Raw genomic sequence first — 22241 nt, 5'->3', positions numbered from 1 at the left:
TGTTAATGCAGCCCAAGGACATGTATGACTTTTGGCGATGAACTGACTGGTACGACTACCATCCAAATTGTATTCGTAGATGTTCGCTTTGTGCACTGCACGGCCATGACGAGCACTGTCGTGAATGCCGCTGGCTCGAGTTGGACTTTGACCAAATTTTTGTTGAGCCTCGTAACTTTGGTGAAGGGCTGATGTTATCTTGCACAACGCGAAAAATTACTCTTTACACACTCCAACCTATATTTTACACAACCTGTGCTGGCACCCTAATAATTAAATAGTTCTCTCTAGAGCCTTGAAAGTGCAGCACAATCCTTCGGCGAAGTGGAATGGCCTAATAGCGGAATAATATCAACAAGAGATAGGGTTGCGATCACTCCTCAGCAAACAAGTTTCTATGAGTACAGCGAGCAAACAAGGTCGATTCTGTCGTAGCTAATTTCCGGAAGGTCGTCAGGATAACGGTCTTAACCAAAGTGCGCATGTATGATGAAGGGGTTATTTACGAAGTCTTGTCGATATCGCACCGTATTCTTGTGATATGATGTGTCCGCATTTTGATGAGTTGCTTAGCAACGAGTCAAAATGCGGACACATCACTCGAATACGCGATGTCGACCAAACTGTGTGTAATAACCCCTAAATATTGACTGCACGTAATGCCACACAGCCTGACATGACAACGATATTGCTCAAAAACATGTCATATCTCAGGAATACTCACAATAGATACATGAGAGCTTGAAAGTGAAATTGAACACAATAGAAAGTGACATTTTGTCAGAGAAAACATACCAAGTCACTGACAACTAAATATACGTTTCTGTTGATAACGTATTTTACTTGATGCGTTGTGTCCTGCAATCTTCTATAATATACTGTCAAATTTAGATTTTCATGAAAGTAACGGTTTGATATCATTTGCAATAAAGATACATGGTTTACATAGTTTCCAATTGTCTCTGAATATATACCAAAGATCCCTTTTACAGTTTCGCGTAGTGCGACTCATGCACTACAAAGGAAGGCTTGATGTCCGACAATGATCGACAACCTGAAAATGAAAGAACATCCCTATGTCATTGGAGATCTGTGTTCAATTTCATTTTTATTTCAAATTAGAATCAGGAGAAAATGACTATTTCATATAATGTTGGCATTGAGAAGAACTGTCATATTTATTACTTAATCTAAGTTTGATGAACTCAAAAATCATTCATGTAACTAACCTGCAAAACTCATTGTTCGAATGAGTTCAGATTTTAAGATTTCCAATATTTGCTGCACACCATCTTCACCCTGAAACAGAAACATTTCATCTTTCTTTAACAAAAACGGCCTTTCTAAAAACGTAGTCATTATTTGACCTAGGTAATATGAAGAGGCGATTCAAACTAGTAAGTCGCCAAAATAATGTTCGCTAAGCTTTAAGAATAAACAGTGCAATTTTATTATAGAAATAACGGTCGATGCGCTGACCATTAACGTTTATTTGTTGGCAAGGGCGAGAGGAAAGCCAAAAATTAACGGGCGAGGCTTGCCGAGCCCGTTAATTTGGCTTTCCTCTCGCCCGCGCCCATAAATAAGCGTTAACGGTCACAGCGGAACCTGTTATTTCCATCATATTATCAGCGAACCCAAGAAAACCGTCAAAATTTCCGAAAATTTAGGAGCGAACGACAACTGGGTCCCAGAAACTGAGCAATACGCGACGCACTGTCACGCGCGCTGTAAAAAACTTGGCAAATCCGGAGATGTTTTCAGAAAAAAGTATCTCTTCTTGACTTACAAGTGCTCCATTTTATTTTGTGATTGATTATGATTTACGTTTTAGCTGTAAATTTACGATACATTGAGTTATTAATCTTATTATTCATATTCACGGGCATGTAAACAAACCATTATTGTGTATTTGTGGTCAGTCACGTGGTTCAGCGCGACCAATCAAAATGCGACGGGCAGCGCATGGTAATGTAATGGCGAATACTATAACCTGTTGCTTTCAGCAGGAAACCTTGCCCTTTCCTCTGAGTTCTTCAATATGTTTTAAAGGTACATTTGAAGAAGACGACTCATTGCATTTGAAGATCATGCCTGTTTTGATCTTACCGGGAAGATTAAAATACCCCGTTTATTTCAAAATGTTGCTAATAAGTATTTTCAGCAAAACGTGACGACAACATGGAATTTGATGACATGCATACACAATGTCGATACTCACTGAATGTGCAAGTCCATACAGAATTGGTCGACCAACAAACACTGCTTTTGCTCCCAGTGCCAATGCTTTGAATACATCGATACCGTTACGTATCCCGCCATCTACGTAGATTTCAACTTTGTTACCAATAGCTTTGACAACTTCCGGCAGTGCTTCTATCTGGATAGTGGAACATTTGAGGATATGCAATTGATGCATACGCCAATAATTAGGATGTGGTATCTTGTTGGTAAACGCCAAAGTTAATGTAAATAGTGTGCACTTTCTATGGCAATTCAAATCAACAAAATAATATATCGTCACTATCTATATAGAAAACATTTTGGCGCAATCAGAGCTACTTGAACGTATGAAATGTTGGATCGCACACCAAAGCATGTAACCAAACTGTAAAAGACAAGGAGTGCGTCGAAAGGTGCTTGTGCACTTTTAAACTTACTTGGCACATTCTGCAGCAAAAAGTTCATCAATGACCCAAGTTCGGATACTAATTTAACGCAGTGAGAATATGTCACGGGCCTAGGTAATACTGCAATTAGTATCTAAGTTAAATCACAGAAAATGGAACTGGACATGCATAGTGTAGCCAAATTTATCAAGAGATTGAATAAAATGCTATTATGGAAAATGTTACCTGGGTTATCAGCAAGTTTGTTTTACCATACTAATTGCCTGGGTCAACAGAATACTATCCTTGAACACAGAGTAAATGATTTGAAATTTGTACAGTATGAGTAACCTACAGATGCCGGCACAGAGTCAAGTCCTCGACCTCCATGATTTGATACAATGACTGCACTCGCCCCATGGTTGACTGCTAATATGGCGTCTTCGGCTGTCAAAACACCCTTGGTGATGATTGGTAGATTTGTTTTTGAACTCAGCCAATCAATGTATTCCCACGTCGCAGACCGATCTCTACTTTTTATATCCATGGGATGTCCATATTGATCTGGCGGACCCATATCGTAACCCTGGAATCATTGAACACTCACATTAACCACTCCAAACACATTACACAAGTATTGATGATTACAAACAACAAATTGAGTTTTTGTTCTTGTAGGGTATACTATAAACCTGACTATACACCTTTCCCTGAAATTTGTTATGTTCATGTGTACTTGCATTCTAAGTCTTTAGAGAAGAATCTATGGAGATATGGAGGATTCGTCGTGATGTCGCGCGTGATGTTGACTTCTTTGTATGTGTGAATGAAGCCTGTTCACACAAATAATTCAATATTTATGCGCAAGGTGTAATTAAAGTAAAGCCTCAAAATGTAAGGTTTTTCCTATCATTAGAAAATTCTTGGCATGGGTGTATGATAAATTGGTTATTACCCAATGTCGCCTGTTCCTTCCTTCATATCAGCATTCGTGTCATTTATGCTGCGTAAGACACTCGCCTTCGTCACGTGTCTGTCATAGCACAGACTATTATACTACACCCAACAGTCAGAAGAAATGGGAACTCATTTATAATGACTGGTGGGCATGCTGTAGGAGGAATTTTGATGTTGAAATATTTTAACTGCTACGTATAGACACTACGCAAGGCCGTTAGATTTACTCCAAAGCGGTCTCAAGGGCACAGGAATTCAACTTGGAAACACTCATATCTGTCATTGCAATCTCTACAAAAATGATGATGTCACCTAATCGCGGTTAGGCTTTCCTGACAACTTTGCCAAAGCAATACGTTATATTCAAATAATGTTGCATGCTTTAACAATGTACACATACCTTAAAATATTTCTCAAGATGTCCGTAGCCATGGGTTTCGATTACGTTTTTGTAATATATCACCGTTTTCTGTTCTTGACGAATTTTCGTCATGTTTCCAAGTGATGGATTATCAATGGTGACAGCAAGGCCCTTGCATTGTGAACTCTCAGCTCGTCTGACCAAATCGAGTGTCACAGTTCGATTTGGATATAAATAGATGTTCAGCCATTTTAATCCTGTTGGTGCTTTTCTACTAACTTCCTCCACCGATTTATTAGCATGCGTGCTCAATATCATACAAGTTCCCATTTTCTCCGCAGCTGTACAGCGAATAAGATCGATAGAAGTGTTTGTACACATTTGACAAAGTGTATCCAATTCTACCATCGGATTTCAGTCTCCATATGAATTATCGTTTGGATGAATATTTCCTTGTTGTTAAACAGGTTGTTTTACATAATGGTGTAAATCAGATAATGGGAAATTCATTTTGATTTACACCATTATTCTAAAGGAATGAAATCGAAACAGCAAAAAGTCAGTTATATTTTCTTAGGACTAAGCTTACATAGTGGGTAACTGATTGCAGTTTGTTGTACATATTATTAGACCAGTAAAATGCATCAAATATAAAGAATAGTATCAATCATTGAAAGGGGGAATCAGGTTGTAAGATACTAAATCTATCGTAGGATCGTCAAATTTAGTCCGAAATAGCTAAAGTTATTGCCACTGTTTAACAAAAATTGTAATCAACGCACGATAACACAAATAATTGTGTACAATCACAAAAAACAATTATTGCGGAGCCTTGGAAACTTAATTTAAGTTTACCAAAGTATATCAGATTTACTGTCAGCATAAGATTTTTCAAAGTACGACATGATTTGCAACAAATGCTATTTTGAACAATAAAACAATGAACGATGTGCCAAAATTGACAACTTTTCTTGATCGAACAAACTAAAAAGCCATCGATAGACTTGATTGAGAGGATCAGGTGTTTCAAACGGACATCTTTAAGGAGAAAGTTATAGAAAACATAACAGATGGATACACAACACGCTATGACAATATGGTGTTCATACTACTCTTACCTCTAGCCGTTGCCACTTCGCCATCGGGATGTGCTATTGCATGATAGGCAGTTGGAGAAATACATATCGGAAAATCCACGCCATAGTCAAGCAAGGATGTTGACAAATCAATAGATGAGACATTCTGCAACAGACGAGGCCTGATTCGAAGTCTGCGTGGTTAACAAAGTCAAAGCCATCCAATCAGTTCACATAGTTATTAATTTCATAGAACGTTTTATGACTTTGTGAATACACCACTGCTAAGTTGTGGGAAAATGAAGAGACTTCATTGCATGTAAAACAGAAACGCCGAGTAAAAATGGTAAAGTAGTTGTATACATAACGAAATCGGCAAATCTCATGCATTAAAAGGCTTAGTACTATCAAAGTTACAATACTAAAACAATACAAAATATTAGTAGAAAATAACATGTAATAAAAATGTCAAACAAATATATGGGAGGGGGCAACTTCAATCAAGCAGCCGACTCGGAGCATGAGGTTGTTGGCGACTTTGGTTAAAGGCTTGGCGACGACATTGAGGGTTCGTGTGAGGCTGAAATGTGAGGAATGGAGTGGAATTCCCGAAAACGGGTTCAGGATGAATCTAAGGCCTGGGCGTCACATGAGAGAAATGGGAGGAATGAGGAGGAGAAAGGATATGGAAGTTTGAGTGACCTTGACTGGTGTGAAGTGAATCCAGCGGCTGAATAAATAGATGAATGAATGAAAGCAATGAGGCAAACGTTCAATGATGCACAATGCCGTGTGCAAAAGTCGGCTGATTGATCGGGAGGGCAGATCGGTAAAGGTCAAGGGTAGAAGAGCTGATTGGCTACGAGAAGAAATTAGGGATGGCAGATAGCTAGGCGTAATCACAAAACATATCTGTGATAAAACACAGATATCACTAAAGAAAAAGATTCGATCATAAAGAAATAACCAACATGCTAAAGGCACGGGTAAATTAAGAAGGTCTTCTACTTAGGGATTTTGTCTTCTGCTTAGGGATTTTGTCAGACGTTTAAGATGTTAACAAAACACCCGATAGAATATCGTTTATGCAAACCTTTTAAATGCCTTCCTGTTCTGTTTCAGCGTTATCTCTTCATCACTACCAGACTCGTAATATAACCATGCCAGTTCATCCGACCGTGATTTGAAGACCTCTTCGTATTCTGCTACACATGTTAGTTTATGACTCATATTTGATTCTGTGCAGAAAGTAGTCCATAAAATCTAAGTAAGAAGCTTTGGCGGACTGGTCAGTTTATTTTCAACGTAAGGGTGGGTCTATTAAGGTCACCATGTTTTTGACTTCGCTGATGGGGAGGTTCATTGTGTATTTGAATTAATATACAGGCTCATAATTGCATACAATTATCATACCAGCAAAAAGAATCCATCGAAACACCCTTTGGACATAATTGCTCTAATATATCTGATATTTGTCAGAGATATAGGAATGTTCGCAAATATATAGGCTTTATTGCAAGGTATTTTCATCATTATATAATCAGATTCAGAAGGGCATGTTAGAACCGATAACGTAGTAACTGACCGACAACGTATCAAACCAGATAACGTAGTAAAAATTTACCGATAATGTACCAAATCAACTGGATCAAGTGATTCATGGGGATAGATTCATGCGGATAGATATATCCTCGATTGATCGATCGATCCATTATAAATCGATAGATTGACCGATTGATCGATCGATGCATTGATCTATCGATCTATCGATCTTTCTATCTATTGAATGATTGAATGAACTGATCGATTGATCGATTAATAGAACGATTGATAGATCTATATATAATATATCGATCTTTGGATAGATAGATCGATCGACGGATAGATAGATAGATAGATCGATAGCTTATCAATCAACCCACAATGTAGCCAAGTGAACAATAGCGTATCAAATCAACCGATGACGTATCAAATCAACCAATAACGTAGCCAAGTCAAAGAATAAAGTTTTAAATCAACTGATATTGCATCAATTCAACCAACAGAGTATCAATCAACCGATAAAGTATTAATAAATGGAAACTAACTGAATATAAACGAGTGTTGTATCTTTCGTTTTTCATTATCAATCGGTTACACCTTCAGAATTACATATACTGTTTTTGTGATATTACCCAGTCATCACGAATCGAATTCAATCAATTTAGGAAATGCGACCTAATGAATAAGTATTCCAGCAGGATGAATTCAAGATACAAAACACATGTGAGTGTCTTAATCGACACACTTTCTAAGTTGGGAGGACTTGGAAAAAGCGTTTTCAACATGACTGATAATAAAATTTCCTTACTTAAAACGTCAGCATATCAAAATGACAATAAATCTTTACAACGTAGCTCTCATCCTAAGACTGAATTACAGGTAAATCTGGACTCATTGTTCACTTGAATTCCTTACAATTAATATTCATTAACTTGCCATTGGTCTGTTAGAGCCAGAAAACAGTCCCGAATGAAAAAAAGACTTTCGTTTTGTTGCTGGTCCGATTACGTCGTTAAAAAACCAAAACAAATGAAATGTTCTGTGATAGTCACATTTACATTGCAGATCGCTGATTCATATATTTCTAAATTATTGTGTCGTATAATATATATATATATATATATATATATATATATATATATATATATATATATATATATATATATATCAGAATACTATGAATAAACATATGAATAAATAGATGAGCAAATGCAAGTTAGGCATGGATCAAAAATGGATGCACTTTGATTGATTGTATATCGTCTTGTTTCACAGATGCTCTTGGTGTGAAGCTGAGTGTTTTTGTCACATGAACTATTCATTATACAAGCAGTGTTGGTCTACTGAATCAGAAATGCTGCCGTACAATTCGGGCGTTCTCATAAATCAGTATGGCCGACGATGTGAGTGTCTTTACTTCATGGTATCTGATCTATACCCGACTTATATATAATGTATATGGCGGATAATGCCATTTCTGGTGATGTATTTGAATTAGAGTTGGGTACTGGTCTGTGTCAAAGGTGGTGAGCACGGATGAATGACCTTTGACATCTATGACAACGTATCAAGGACGTACAGTATGTACGGCCATTGAGAAGCTTGTCCATATTTATGATTTGTGTTCCACATACAGCAAACGTTGGCCTAACACGGGGTGGCAAGTGTCATGTAGTGTGTATATACATAGATCTTAACTGAATTTAGGTCATAGCGCAGGTTTGACCTGGATCCGGCTGGGACGCTTATTAACGTGATCTGAGAGTAAAGCCACGATCATGGTCAACCATCAAACGGCCCCGTCAGTTGTATCTATAATGGAGCTTTATGACCATGAAAGCACGGGGAAAAACCTTATGTACGAAGGATCGTTGTCCCGATTCACTAACAATATAGCAGGTATCAGGAGACAAGTAAAGGCAGCAGCAGTAACGACGCCTACGATCTCGAAGAGGTAGAACTAAGAGATCGAGCCAAGAGCACGAAACAGAAGAACAGAGATACAGACCGAAAAATCTGAACTGACCTTAATAACACCAACCAGTCCGGGTTATGTCTTGCTATGGAGCACAGAACGACTGACCAATCAGCGAACCTCACTCGCCAACGTCATGAATAATTAACAATGTAAACCTAGGCTTATAGATTGCGACGAGTTCGGAATTTTTCGGCAAGATTTCACCCTTTATTTTTAGCACTCGGCAGGTTTTAGATGTAAACGTTACGCATATGGTTCAGTACAGAGGAAATTGTGACCGACACAAGTGTTAAGTACATCGAAAAGTACTTATTTGGATGGTTTTCCAGGCAAGGTACAACTCCAGGAAATCAGGATTTGACCCTGGTAAATTTACAATCAGTTATTTGTCGCCAAATATCGCCTATTTTTGGCCGAATTTTAATCAGAAAGGGTTAGTGTTCAGGGAGAGTGGTGGGCACACATGAGTGCTTACTCCTCATGGCAAAGGCTGGGTATGCTTTACTTTATATACGTTGGATTGTATTTGTAACTTTTTAAAGTATGCTTTATTGACCATACTTGTAAACAAAAACAAACAAACAAACAAACACCATTCCTTATTGATAAATTAGATATGAATACAAATACAACTCTTCATTGGTTCTTTATTGTATGTAAAATAATCATACATGAGTAATTAAACAAACACGTATACAAAAACAAACAAACACACAAGGAGCCTGAGCCCCCTGTGCACAAACTGCAAACTGCAACAACAGCCACGCATTCAACTGTAAAAAAATTGTGCGCATATCAAACGACCACAGCAGGATCCGATGGCGAAAGCGTATAGCTATATTTACTAAGAAACCTGTAACCCTAAACCTCGGCGCCTAAGTGACGTGTATTGTATTCGTTCATGTCATCCCGGCATGGGCGTGGACGTATTGGTGGTGGCCTAATTGGAGGCTCTGATGTATGACTACATAAACGATTGCATGCACTGACTCAGTTTCAGGCACAAGTAATGCTAACATGTTAAAAAATAATTGAGTACAAAAAACAAAACAAATTCACCATCCAAGGTATTTAGTTGACAGCCAGGCAGAGACAAAATCATTCTCAATGTGGGTCATACATGCGAAGGACACGGCATGCTCTGCCCTGCGACTGAATATTTCAGCATTTCACTCAATGCAATGCAAACTCAGATCAAAAAATTGTGAAGAATTTGAAAGTATGTATTAAAACGTATAGATTTAGGCATTCTGATTTAACTGAATTGTTTTTATGTTTGGTGTTACGCTGACATGGTGCTGCTCTGGACTTTCAGAGTTCATTCACATCAGGTGAAGCACATAATAAGCAACTGTGATTACCAACATCTCAATAAGATGTATGACCACTACATCATTCCTAATAAGTCAATGTACTTAAACAGAAAAGTATCACACCATTCACAAAAGAAACAAATCTGTTGGTACTTTTAATATCAAGCGCTGGCAGGTTACAAGGACACTTCCTGGTGCTATGTGTGCGGTTCATCATTCTTAAATTAAATGGTAGAATAAGCCTCGACGAAAGTTATTCGGACTCTCAGATTTCATACAAATCTTTTCCGATCAACCACTTGTAGAGACTCATTTTAAAGCTCTTTGAGTATGAATGTTTATACTGTCTTAGTTTTTTCAAAAGTCGGTAAATGTTTGGTAATTTGTTTCACTAGAACCAAAGTGGCATAGTTTTGAAAGGGAACGGTTGAAAGATTCCTAAATGCAAATTGACCAATTTTTTTAAATCTTCCACTTTGAAGGTGCATACTACCTTTAACAATACCATTCTTCCTCATTTTAAAATTCAGTTTTTATACCCTGGGTATGACAAATCTTATTTTTCATTTCCATAATGATATCTGACATCCATGAGCCATGTTTTCGTAAACACTGGCTGAATCAATATGCTTTGCTTAAAATATTACTTTAAATTTCGGCAGGACTCTGCACAACAATAACTCTCACAATATTCTTCCAAACCTGTACTCCTATCACTGTAAAGTATCTAGAATGAAAAATCAAGAGTACACCATCCATACTTCATCGTGAAAAGGCATAAGTTCACCTGCCCGCAATTCATAGTATGCATCATCTACTCAACCAAACGTCAATGTTAACCAGCAAATAAACATATTGCTGACATATCGACCGCCTGATATTAAGAAAGCTCTTTGCAACAAAGTGACTTTGCTGTCAAAGAAGTTCCTATGTCCCTTGTCATCACACAAGGTGTTGATTTCAGCTTCTCTCCGCATGACAATCATACCTTTTCTTTTGGTCAGATATGGAGTCCTTCCCTCGAATATGATTTTAATTTACCTCCTTCCTGTGCGACAGCTTCGTAACCTTACTACTGTCATATATATTTTTAGGATACTCTCAAAGGAACATATTTCCATTAATCACTATCTCTCAAGTTAATCCAGAGCATCTATAGATAAGCTATTCTTACACCACACACGTGTGATGGTGATGGTTAGATTCCTCATCTTTTAGATATCTTTGCAAAATTACTTTATGGACAAAATGTTTTCTTTCATTGAAATGTCATTACCGGGATTTCATACTCGCGGTGTTACACGTAAGATTAGAGTTTTGAATTTCAGTAATGGAAGGAGCCAAATACCCCTCGTCGATTCACATTAAGCCGAAGGCAAATCAGTGCAAGCTGCTGTCGTTAGGATAAACGTTCTTAGGGCTGACAGTTATGCTTGTGTTGACAAGGTTGACTACGACGGTGCTACGACAAGTCCAAGAACTTACAGCGCTGAGATTTTCGAATTTGTCCATGGGATGAACGTAGTGCAAGACAGGAGTATTTGAGAAGCAGAAATTGATCAGTCGGAACATTATTACCTTTCTCCGTTACAAAGCTACACATATCGAATATTGATAATACAAAGATTTGTCAAAGACACACAATAGTCTCTCTTCAACTAAACGCGAATTTGCAGATTCAATGATATGTACATTTTAGTTACTTAAAAGCTAAGTATCGAAATTGACACCACCAAATATCCCGGGGATGTACTCTTGATATTTTCATATGAGGTGTGCTGTCGAAGTTCAAAATATCTAACCATGAATATTTCAAAATACAATCCATTGTTAAGGGTTTTGCTTGACAAATTCTGCGAATTTTCACCTTTATTCTGTTGCACACTTTTTGTATGGGAGTACCCCCAGGGACATTTTTTTAGGTCTTGAAACTTGGTACTGTAACAGAATTGCTTACAAACATATGTGTAAACTGAAGACATAGTGCAGTATTATATTTAGCGTTTGGCCTTGTGCATTGATATGTAAACCATTAGCAATTAGTGTTTATATATCCGGAATGACATGAAAAAAGGGCAATGATAATAGTACAAAAGTATAAAGATATGACTGTGAAGTGAAACAGATTGCGCAGTTCCAAGACAGCTTATTGATGATTTGCACTTTAATCATATATCTAAGTTTAACTGTTTGATTCAATTTGTATCAAAAGTTACAACATCACATTTAATAAACATTGGTATGCATATCGCATATTTTAGTGAACGTAAAGACAGATCTATTTTATAGCATATGTTTGGTTGTTGTTTGGACAAGTATCAATTTTGAAAATTTGCACCTTTTATTTAAGAATGACCCTACCACTTTTGATAAATATTCAAATGGATGTTGGCCATAACATGTCCGCTTACGAACAACTACGTACGCTGTCATCCTATACAAAAGTCTAGTACACTGTCTTTTGCCCAGTTTAAGCGATGTAGTCAATGCTTTGATCGAGTTTGTTTGCAATGTGTGATAGTGAATGAACGAGCGTGAGTACTTCTGAACCCTACAACGTGTGGAGGGGTCACAGTCAGAAAAATGTAACAACTTAGCACGGTAATTCAACCACTTTTTTTGAGAGTGGGGCTTGGCCGAGCGGTTCTGCCTGTTGCTTCTCCGCTAGGTGACTTGATGCCGTAGTTTGTGAGTTCGAACCCGATTGAAAACACCGTATTATTACGTTCCGTTATTTGTTATTATGGATATTCCTCAGCATAAGTGGGTGTGTAAGAAATAGACCATGTTATACTGTTTATATTTAAAACGAAATAATCCCTCCTCAATCCCAAACTTTCGAAGCAGGAAGCCCTTTATAATTTGGCATAGTACGACTCGTGCACTACAAATGAAGGCTTGATGTCCGACAATGTACGACAACCTGAAAGATAAACGGAATATTCCTCAATTATTGAATAGTCGTGTAAAATGCTAGTTTGCTTGCAATATATCAAATATCGATATTTTGTGTTCAATTTCACGTAAGTTTTCAAGATCAGTCCACTTACTATTTTGACCAACTTACCTGCGAATTGCATCGTTCGAACGAGTTCAGACTTTAATATTTCTAAGATGTTGTTCACGCCTTCTTCACCCTAAAATTGTTAACATTTTCCCGTAATTACATCAAATCCATTCTGCGCAATACAAATCAACAATAACAAAAACGCATGTTTGTGGGGCAAAACCTCTAAGATAGCAGTCAATTTTTAATTTCAGTTGCATACAATGTTAACATTGCTTCTAGAAGAAGCATTGAAAGTTGATCGTTCGATGAAATTTGCAGATATATATAGATGAGACGACTTCAGTGTGAGGTTATGGCCTCTCTACAAAGGATCGCGTTCATGATATTGTGATTGTATTTTAGAGTTCTACACTTTACTTACAGAGATATGGTCTTGTGAAGGCCACTAGGGTTATAGATCATTCTTATTTGTCTTGCTTTGTAACTTTAAAATTTCATAAAGACCAGTTTTATTTAAAACTTGTGCTATCTGACTTACATGTAGATTACATACATACATAATTTCGATACTCACTGAGTGTGCAAGTCCATACAGAATAGGTCGACCAACAAACACTGCTTTTGCTCCCAGTGCCAATGCTTTGAATACGTCGATGCCATTACGTATTCCGCCATCTATGTAGACTTCAACTCTGTCACCAATAGCTCTGGCAACTTCCGGCAGCGCTTCTATCTGGATAATTGAACATTTTAGGATATGGCGAGCAATGTAAAGAAAAACTCAACTAAATCAGCCTGAATGATAATTATTAGTATATCGTATGTGGTGAGACTGCCCGGAGTATACGTTTACAATTTTCAATGCATGCGTTCTAGTAAAATTATCACACACATAAATCCAGTTATCCCTATAGTATGCCGTCACACTTCAGGTATACGACTACAATGAATCTATGTTCAAAATGTGGTGGAAATTTGACCTGGACTACTTTCGAACTAAACAAACAAAATCAGCTTTTCAGAACTGATTTCCAAATTACTGAAACGCAAAAGTGGGAGGGTAATGAAGCAAAGGGAAATATGGGGTATTAGAATATATATGTAAAATACAATATACTGTCGATACTAGAAGTTTTATGGATTTGTGTTTTTTCGTCGATTTGTGATCAATCGTTTGATTTTTTTACAGCTGACATTTTAATACGTGACGTTGCTATGTTGCCGACATTTTGTGTTGTCTACCTCGTCAAAAGAGCCCCTGTCGATGACATGGCCTATCAAACAACATGATAAGCATAGACGATAACCCAAGACAATTACCAATCATCCCTGCAGCAGCGGGGATGTTGACAATGACGGGCTTCAAGTTCAACATCACGATCAACGCTGCCGCAGCAGTCAACGAGTCAAGCCGAGGAAACGAAGAGCGTTCGTCATTTCTGACAGCAATGAAAATACTTCTCCGGACTTGAGACGTATCAGAAGAATTGCCTTTTTATTCTTCAAGAGCGACGAGAGTTCACAAGATTTTCAGGACATTTCAAAGTGCAAGTTATTGTATTGTCTACGCATATTGTGCATACGTTTCCTGAATTGTACCTTGTTTTTGAACTTTCGGCGTATGAGCTTCGAGACACTCGTTGCTCGTAGTCGTACCGATTTTTTAGTCAAAGCCGAACATCGTGCTTCATTATATTTAAACAAGCCCATTTTATTCATAAAATAGTAAACAAACAATTGATATTTTTACAAACATAATAATTGATGATTTGGAAATTCCATACAAAGTTTGCAAAGCCGAATTCTTTGAATGATGATCAAATATTGACAAAAATAACAACCCGTTCTTTGTAGCCGCGGCTAAGTGTAACATGTCGCGACGTCCCGCTTGCACGGCCAGTCTTTTGATAAATGAATTTTCACTCAAATTGATGTTATAGTACATGCCAAATAAATACCTTGCATTGAAAATTCATGGTCTTTCGTATTTCCGCTTGCTTTGTACAGAAAAACCCGAACGAGAGATGCTATTATCCATAACACTAGCTTCGATGTGCTCGAAGTCTCTAGTTGAGGACAGATAAGCGCAGTCAAGTTAGCTGTGACCCTACAAGGACCGCATAACACAAGCGCGTGAATTCTTGTCAAATAGTCCCTATCGTTCTTTCCCGGCGTTTAGCGCGATATATAATTCCAGAAAGTTTTATTTCACAGAAAACTAGATCTATGCATATAATCCTCCCGTATTCCGCCTTCACGGCCCATGGCTGCGTCACGGACACGTGATTTCCGTATAGCAGTCGTATCCCCGTCGTCTGCGGCTTCAGTGGAGGGATACGGCCGCTACACGGGAATCACTCGTCTGCGATGCAGCTACACTCGTTCGAAATAATGGGGATTAAATATAATTTCCCTTCCTTCTTATTTTGCTTAATACCTTGGTTTCATCAACACGTGCTATTATCCTATCAAACGCTCTCTCCGATGCATCACAAACATACCTTTCCTTGTGAAAAATGTCGACATGCCTAACAAACGATATTCAATGTTTTGCCAGACAATCATCATCTTTATCGAGACAAGACAAAATGGCGAAGAAATTTGGATGAAGGCTGTTTAAGCTTTTTTTCACCATCGCTCCCAAGAGGTGACACAGTATAGCTACTGGGCGAATTAACGTTCCCGAGACAAACTTTTTGTTAATTGCGTTTGGAATATGTTTTGAGTGTACTTATAAATTCACAAATTATTTTCATTACGGACCATCTGCACAGTTAACTTACTGATGCTAGAACAGAGTCAAGAGCTCGACCTCCGTGATTTGGTAGGCTCCCAGCAGGTGACGTAGTATCACCTCTGTGAGAAGTAACTTTATGGAGAAGAACGTTTTGTTATTATTTTTATTATAGACCAACTGTGCAGTAAACTTACTGTTGCAGGTGCTGAGTCGAGAGCCCGACCTCCATGGTTTGATACTATGATTGCACTGGCACCATGATTGACCGCTAATATGGCGTCTTCTGCTGTTAATACACCCTTGACAATGATTGGCAAATTGGTTTTAGAACACAACCAAACAATGTATTCCCAAGTCGCAGACAAATCTCTAATATTTATGTCACTTGGAAGTTCATTCTCAAGTGGTGGCCCCATATCGTAACCCTGCAGAGAAGTAAACAATCGCATAAATCTATTCATACATGTTCAATGACATTGACAACACAAGTCTAATAATCTTCACTTAAATTACACTGCATGAGTGCTTGTGTATTCATGTTTATGTTTATTTGATTTTGTGCGTCTGCACAAGGACGTTGCATATCCATAACGATCAATACAGAAAGATAGGACAATTTCGTATGTCAAAAATCAACATTGCAGCAGGCCAGAGCTTTAGTTTAGGGATCCTAATCAGAAGAATGCCTGTCTTTTTAGATCTTAGACTGACAGGCTGCTGTTTTTAATTTATCACAGTGATAGTAAAACCCCGCCCAATAGCTGGGTACATTGCTTTCAGATGTTCTTGAAAACAATAGACATTAAGATAGGATCTTATGTCGGTGTTGGGATCCGAGGTCAATGACCGGGGATCGGGAACTGACATTCGTTTATTAGAAATAGGAGACTTGCAGTGTCGCATTTCAAGCCTAGTATACGGAAAGAGTTACTAGACACAATCAGAATTGACCTGTATACAATCCTGGTAGCATTTTTGAGGGATAGACTTCTTTTTCAAATTTACCTGTAAAAATGTCATAAAATTATTAAACTTCATAATTGATTTCTTGTTAAAGTCGAGGTTATCAGTTCTGGCACTGCAGTGGATTTGATTATTAATAAAATGATCAAACCTTTAAATACTTTTCTAAATGCCCGTAGCCATGGTTGTCAACAGTTCTACGGAAGTAATCAGATATTTCCCCTTTATAATGAGCTCTGTTGTTGTTCGCAAGTGATGGGTTGTCAATAGTGACAGCAAGGCCATTGTAGTGCGAACGTTCAGCTCTTCTGACCAAATCCAGAGTCACGGTACGGTTTCGAAATACATAAAGATTTAACCATTTCAATCCTTTCGGTGTTTTTGCTCCTACCATCTACAACGATTTATTGGCATGCATGCTCAATATCATGCAAGTTCCCATTTTCTCCGCAGCTGTGAAGTAAACCAAATTGATTCGGTTAAGACTTGGCGGGAAGTATGGACATTTTATGCATTTTTAAAGAATCGTCGAAGAATTCTCATTAGTGCAGATTATCTTCATGTAATAAGGCAAATTTATATTCAAGTTAATTGTGAAAATGTATATTCAAGTGAACCTCAAAATAATGATTAACTTGGTTGTCTCTTCTAATGATAGCCAAACAAAAATATGTCGAAATAAGCCAAACGTCCATTTGTTTTGTGTTTGTAGCATATACATCGCATTCATCGCAACCCATTTAACTTTCAATAATGACACAAGCATATACACACACATTCACACACTCACATACTCATTCACACACACACACACACATACATAAATATAAATATATATAATATCAATAATATATTATATCAATTAAAGGCAAAAGCTTATTAAAGAGTCTTCAATTAAAACGATTTTAACGATAATCAGCCTACAACGCAAAGAATGAATGGAGGATTTCCGCTTATATTTTTTGAATTAAACATTACATAGAATCAGTTGGTAATGTTCGGTCTTAAATAAGTATTGTGGTAGAACACAAGTGATGCTCCATTGTGGCTAATCTGAATAACTGCATGCTACAATGCATCATAACTTCGCAAGGCAATGATCCTCATCGCAAAATACAGATAATAATAAAGCCAAACTAAATTTCTTGTATAATGCTGATGATAATCATGATAATCAAGAAACTCTCTTTGATCAAAGTGAGAAGGGTAGAGATTTCGGATAGGGAACACTTTTAAGAAATCTGAAATATTAGCAGTAATACAAATTTTGAATTTCGTGATACTTTGAACAATTCAGATTATCATCAATAGTTAACTGAGAGGATTCGTTCAAAGCTATCGGAAAATGGTAACTCAGTTTCTTTAACCAATGTGGACAATATATCCAAAAATGCACCCGAAGAATTTTAATTGAGAACATTTTGAATGCGCACTACTAATTTTTATCGTTCGTAAGAATATGGTGGTAGTCTCCTCAGGTGAAAATGACAGTCCATAGGAACTTCCATAAGAATATTGATCGGTGATTTTAGTGAAGTAGCATTTTTTTGTGATTTCTAGGCAATACCAGGCTGACGTTTGAAATACGGCAGTATACTGTCTACTAAGAAAACCAATTGATTGTTCTAGATGAGTTTCAGACAGATCAATCATAATGTTCTATGTCATACAAATAGCCATTCTCTCTCTGTGATGTTCCCTTTGTTGTTACCTTTGGCTGTAGTCACCTCTGCATCACGGTGAGCCATTGCTTGACATCCAGTTGGGGCAATGCATATTGGGAGATCTACTCTCTTGCCAAGAAGATATGCAGACACGTCAATTGAAGACACATCTAGCAATACACGGGGCCTAATACGAAGTCTTTTCAAAGAAACAAAATTAAAATGGAATTTGTACTTTTGAAATTATTTGTTAATACTACATAAATTGTCAATTGGAAGGAGATACGTCCGCGGAACAAAACTACAAGCGAGATAAAATAAAAGTAATTGTTAAAAGATACAGCCTCATTGACATGGTACACTTATTTGCGTACGAACCTATCGTTTATAGGGTATACCAACATGATGCAGCAGTCCCTATTTTTCAGGTACAAATAGTTTGTTCCAGGTAGTTTGTTCTAGGCATTTGTATGTATGGTTTGGTGAACAAACATATGAAAACATATTGAAATTCAGTAGATACTACCATAAAACTGGTGTACTATTTGGTCATGCTTGTTATTTGATCCAGGTACGCAGAAATCAATTTCCCTTTTGTGTGGTAGGTCTAGCTTCAAAATTAATCAGCAAAGGAAACATGTGATGTGAAATTTGTTTATACATATGTCTATACCAACCCTTTAAAAGCCTTTCTGTTCTGCTTCAGTGTAATCTCTTCATCACTACCAGAGACAAAGTATATCCACGCTTTTTTATGCACTCTTCCTTTGAAAACATCTTCATATGCTGCTACGCTCGCCAGTTTATCAGTCATCATGGGTGTACAGACTAGACTTAAAATCAGTAAACCTTGAAGTGGCAAGTGGCTAATTTGACGTTTTTACGTGAATACAATATTTTGTGAGAAAATCAAAATTTACTTACTTAACGAATATGTACAGTTTTATAAACTGAGAGAAAACTGGTGATCAGACGATACTTCCATTTTCTATTACCAGTTTAATACATTGTGGTAGTACAACTGGTCACCAATAGAAAAAATAAAACTAAAATACGAAAATGTACATATTGGCAGTTGGACTCGATGAAATAAATGCACCCGCTGCTGTTTTTCATCAGTCGAACACATAAAATAAATGCCATCAAAGGCATATCACACACAAGACAACTTCACTTTTAACTCCAACTTTACAGAAAAACCGTGACAATCATTTTGTTTTGTGTTTTTAATTATCGCTCGCATGCTCTCCATTGTCATATAAAAACATCCGTATGTGTAGGCCTCGACTTGGCTGCGTTGAAATCAGGCGAGTAGGATGGTGTTTAAACATACTGGATTTCCATACGATCTAAGAATTGTGCCATCAGTGCGGCTTCTTGGTTATCATTGGTCGGCCAATTGTCGACATTAACGTCTCAAGCCATAAGCGACGCAGTGTGGAGTTTGCTACCTCGAGGATACTGTTAAACTAGAATCTGTGTTGGAAGCTCCCTTGTCTGCGTTTGCTTAGTAAATCACTTGCGCACCGACAAACAGATTTGGTGAAAAATGTGCTTGTTTAGGGTCCGCTGCATTTCGACATTGTGCCACACTGTCCGGTCCGCACGGCCTGCTTAAGTCGATGGCCATCACAGCATAGTGTTTTAAGAGAGGTCTCACTTCAGACAGTTTTGTTACACAAAGAAACCTACACACTGAAACATTAACTTGCTTTGATTGATGTGATAATGTGGGCGTTATACTCTTGATAACAATTAGTTTGTGTGTTCAACTGATAAAAAGGTAGTGATTGTGCTTACTTTATCGTGTCCCACGAGGAGAGTCCAATGCGCACCCCTTAGCCCTGTTATGATGCTGGAATAAGGAACTGAGTAGCCTCTAGATCATGGAATATCACGCTTGATTTGAGAAGAAATCATATTTCGAGCATAATTGTATAAACAGCTTTCTTAATAAGAGCGTTTTATCGAATACAGTGTTTCTGAAAATTGTAGAGTACTAGTTGTTAAATGTAACTGGGCGTTAACGATGGAATGACCTTGGCAATTTTGAGGACAACACGACACTTTGCAAGGTCACATAATCCCTATGTGAAGCAGTTAACAAAATACGCTGCAAAGTCTAGTACGCAACTTCCTGTAAAATTTTTAAAAAAAGACACCGATGATAACACAATAACTTTTGGGCAGTATGTCTGCCTGTAGTGTCTTTATAAGGTCACATGCAGGTCTGCAGAAAGACCTTGCCTTAATCAGGTAGTGTCGCACAAGGGGCTTCTGGATATGGTTTAGGGACAAAAAGTCATATTGAAACGATTCTAGGGGCAGCCAAGGGAAACAAACGGATTAATGAAGAAAACGGGACATAGAAAGATGAATCGACCTACCGGTAAACAAAATATAGCAAATCTGATACAGGAGAAAAGGAAATAAAACTGTAAACCAAATGAGTCAGCTGTCCGTATTGTATGTTGATTTGTTGATGTATTTTGCATTCAGCACAAAAGAGGGCAAAAGGTTAAATGTCGAAGACAAGTTACATGGCTGACCCAAAGAACATTATGCCAACAAATCAATCTAATGAATTAAGAAAAGTAGACATGTACTTTGTCGTTTAAACAAAAATTAGAGAGAATTTTATTTAATTATTCTCTGTGAGCAAGTGGTGGTACAGGGTCCCTGGTTTTCGGACTAGTAGCTACTCTACCAAATCAAACAACGGTCAATTTCATTGATGCATTGACACTATCGCTGTGTACATACTCGGTTCCAACCGTTTATCACCTTTTGGGTACAGTATCAAATCTGATTGAGTATCGGGAATCGGGCGCTGTCCTATGAACCACTCAATCGCAAGAGAGCTGTTTTTAATTTACGGAAACCACACGCTGCTGAGGACTTCGGACCAAAAGACCTGGTTTACTCTCATCTGAATATAACGTGTCACTGTACAATAATATCGATGGTGATTGAATGCTGACAATTGGATAAATAACTTCCATTGCTTGTCAGGAGCGAACCAGTAGTCATCAAACGGAGGTATGAAATCATTTGATTGATAGCGAATTTTAAATTCACAAGTGGTCGGTCGCGTCTTGTGTCACTTTCCAAACAAAATCGTCGAAAAGTATTGTGAAGCGTGTCAGATGTTAAGACTTAAGAGTTAAGCCTTATGCAGCTACACTGAAGACAATATAATTTTTTGTGATTTTAAGAACTCAAACAGTTATATTTTCTGGAACTCTGTCCCCTTGTTGCTTGGTAAAAATGAGCGTGGTCACCATACTGCTCTCTTGTTATATTCCAGTCACCCTGACTGTTTAAGGTACCTTCTCTGAAAAATCATAAGCACATCGTCCCTCACCTATAGTGGGGTTATCCATAATAATATGGTGAAGCGAACGACGATGAACGACGACGACGACGACGACGACGATGACGATGATGATGATAATGATGATGATGATGATAAAAGAAAAGGAATTTTGGTTAAACTCTGGATTCATAATCGTAGCTTGCTACCGAAAATGGTTATATACCTCTAAGGAGGTCATCAGTATTTGAAACCTGGTCAGGCTAGGGGAAATAGTTTCGAGAATTGTGCAATATTGTGTTCAATCTCCGCTTTGCGAATTTCCAATGACATCCATATATATATATATATATATATATATATATATATATATATATATATATATATATATATATATATATATATATATATATATATGTGTGTGTGTGTGTGTGTGTGTGTGTGTGTGTGTGTGTATGTGTGTGTGTGGTGTGTGTGTGTAAGTTTGTGTGTGTGTACATATGATGAGAGCACACTTAATATATTTGAAACCTATTACTTAAGTTTTACGCTCACCTCTGCACCAAGTCAACCTAATTTTATACAGGGGAAAATCGTAAACCATAGCTTTCACAAGTTAGCTACATGTTGATATGTTGACGTACGTCTGCATTCCGAATACGCCTACATCAGAAAACGTCGTAGAAAGATCAAAACGTTAAACTATGGTACAGGTATA

At 37.6% G+C, this 22241-nt stretch overlaps 2 protein-coding genes across 3 annotated transcripts; both read right to left on the bottom strand.

The window, feature by feature from the left end:
- Positions 1–820: 820 nt before the first annotated feature.
- LOC139143319 (2-Hydroxyacid oxidase 2-like) lies at positions 821–8735 on the bottom strand. Its single transcript, XM_070713550.1, has 8 exons — positions 8572–8735; positions 6097–6241; positions 5046–5197; positions 3967–4268; positions 2965–3195; positions 2222–2380; positions 1230–1299; positions 821–1054 (listed from the first exon to the last, which is right to left on the bottom strand). Exons 2-8 carry the CDS (start codon positions 6231–6233, stop codon positions 987–989), a joined length of 1119 nt encoding a protein of 372 aa, XP_070569651.1. The 5' UTR covers positions 6234–6241; positions 8572–8735; the 3' UTR covers positions 821–986.
- Positions 8736–9183: 448 nt separating this feature from the next.
- Positions 9184–21810, bottom strand: LOC139143317 (2-Hydroxyacid oxidase 2-like). 2 transcript variants are annotated; one of them, XM_070713548.1, is made up of 8 exons: positions 20598–21810; positions 18888–19038; positions 18258–18409; positions 16698–16999; positions 15778–16008; positions 13421–13579; positions 12904–12973; positions 9184–12759 (listed from the first exon to the last, which is right to left on the bottom strand). In XM_070713548.1, exons 4-8 carry the CDS (start codon positions 16938–16940, stop codon positions 12692–12694), a joined length of 771 nt encoding a protein of 256 aa, XP_070569649.1. In that variant the 5' UTR covers positions 16941–16999; positions 18258–18409; positions 18888–19038; positions 20598–21810; the 3' UTR covers positions 9184–12691. The 2 variants fall into 2 exon arrangements, with proteins under 2 accessions (XP_070569649.1, XP_070569650.1); XM_070713549.1 differs by having other exon boundaries at positions 18258–21810.
- Positions 21811–22241: the final 431 nt, after the last annotated feature.

The sequence above is a fragment of the Ptychodera flava genome, chromosome 11, assembly GCF_041260155.1.
Source record: "Ptychodera flava strain L36383 chromosome 11, AS_Pfla_20210202, whole genome shotgun sequence".
Lineage (NCBI taxonomy): Eukaryota > Metazoa > Hemichordata > Enteropneusta > Ptychoderidae > Ptychodera > Ptychodera flava.
Note: the sequence above shows the minus strand (reverse complement) of the source record. Positions and strands in the feature narration are given on the sequence as shown.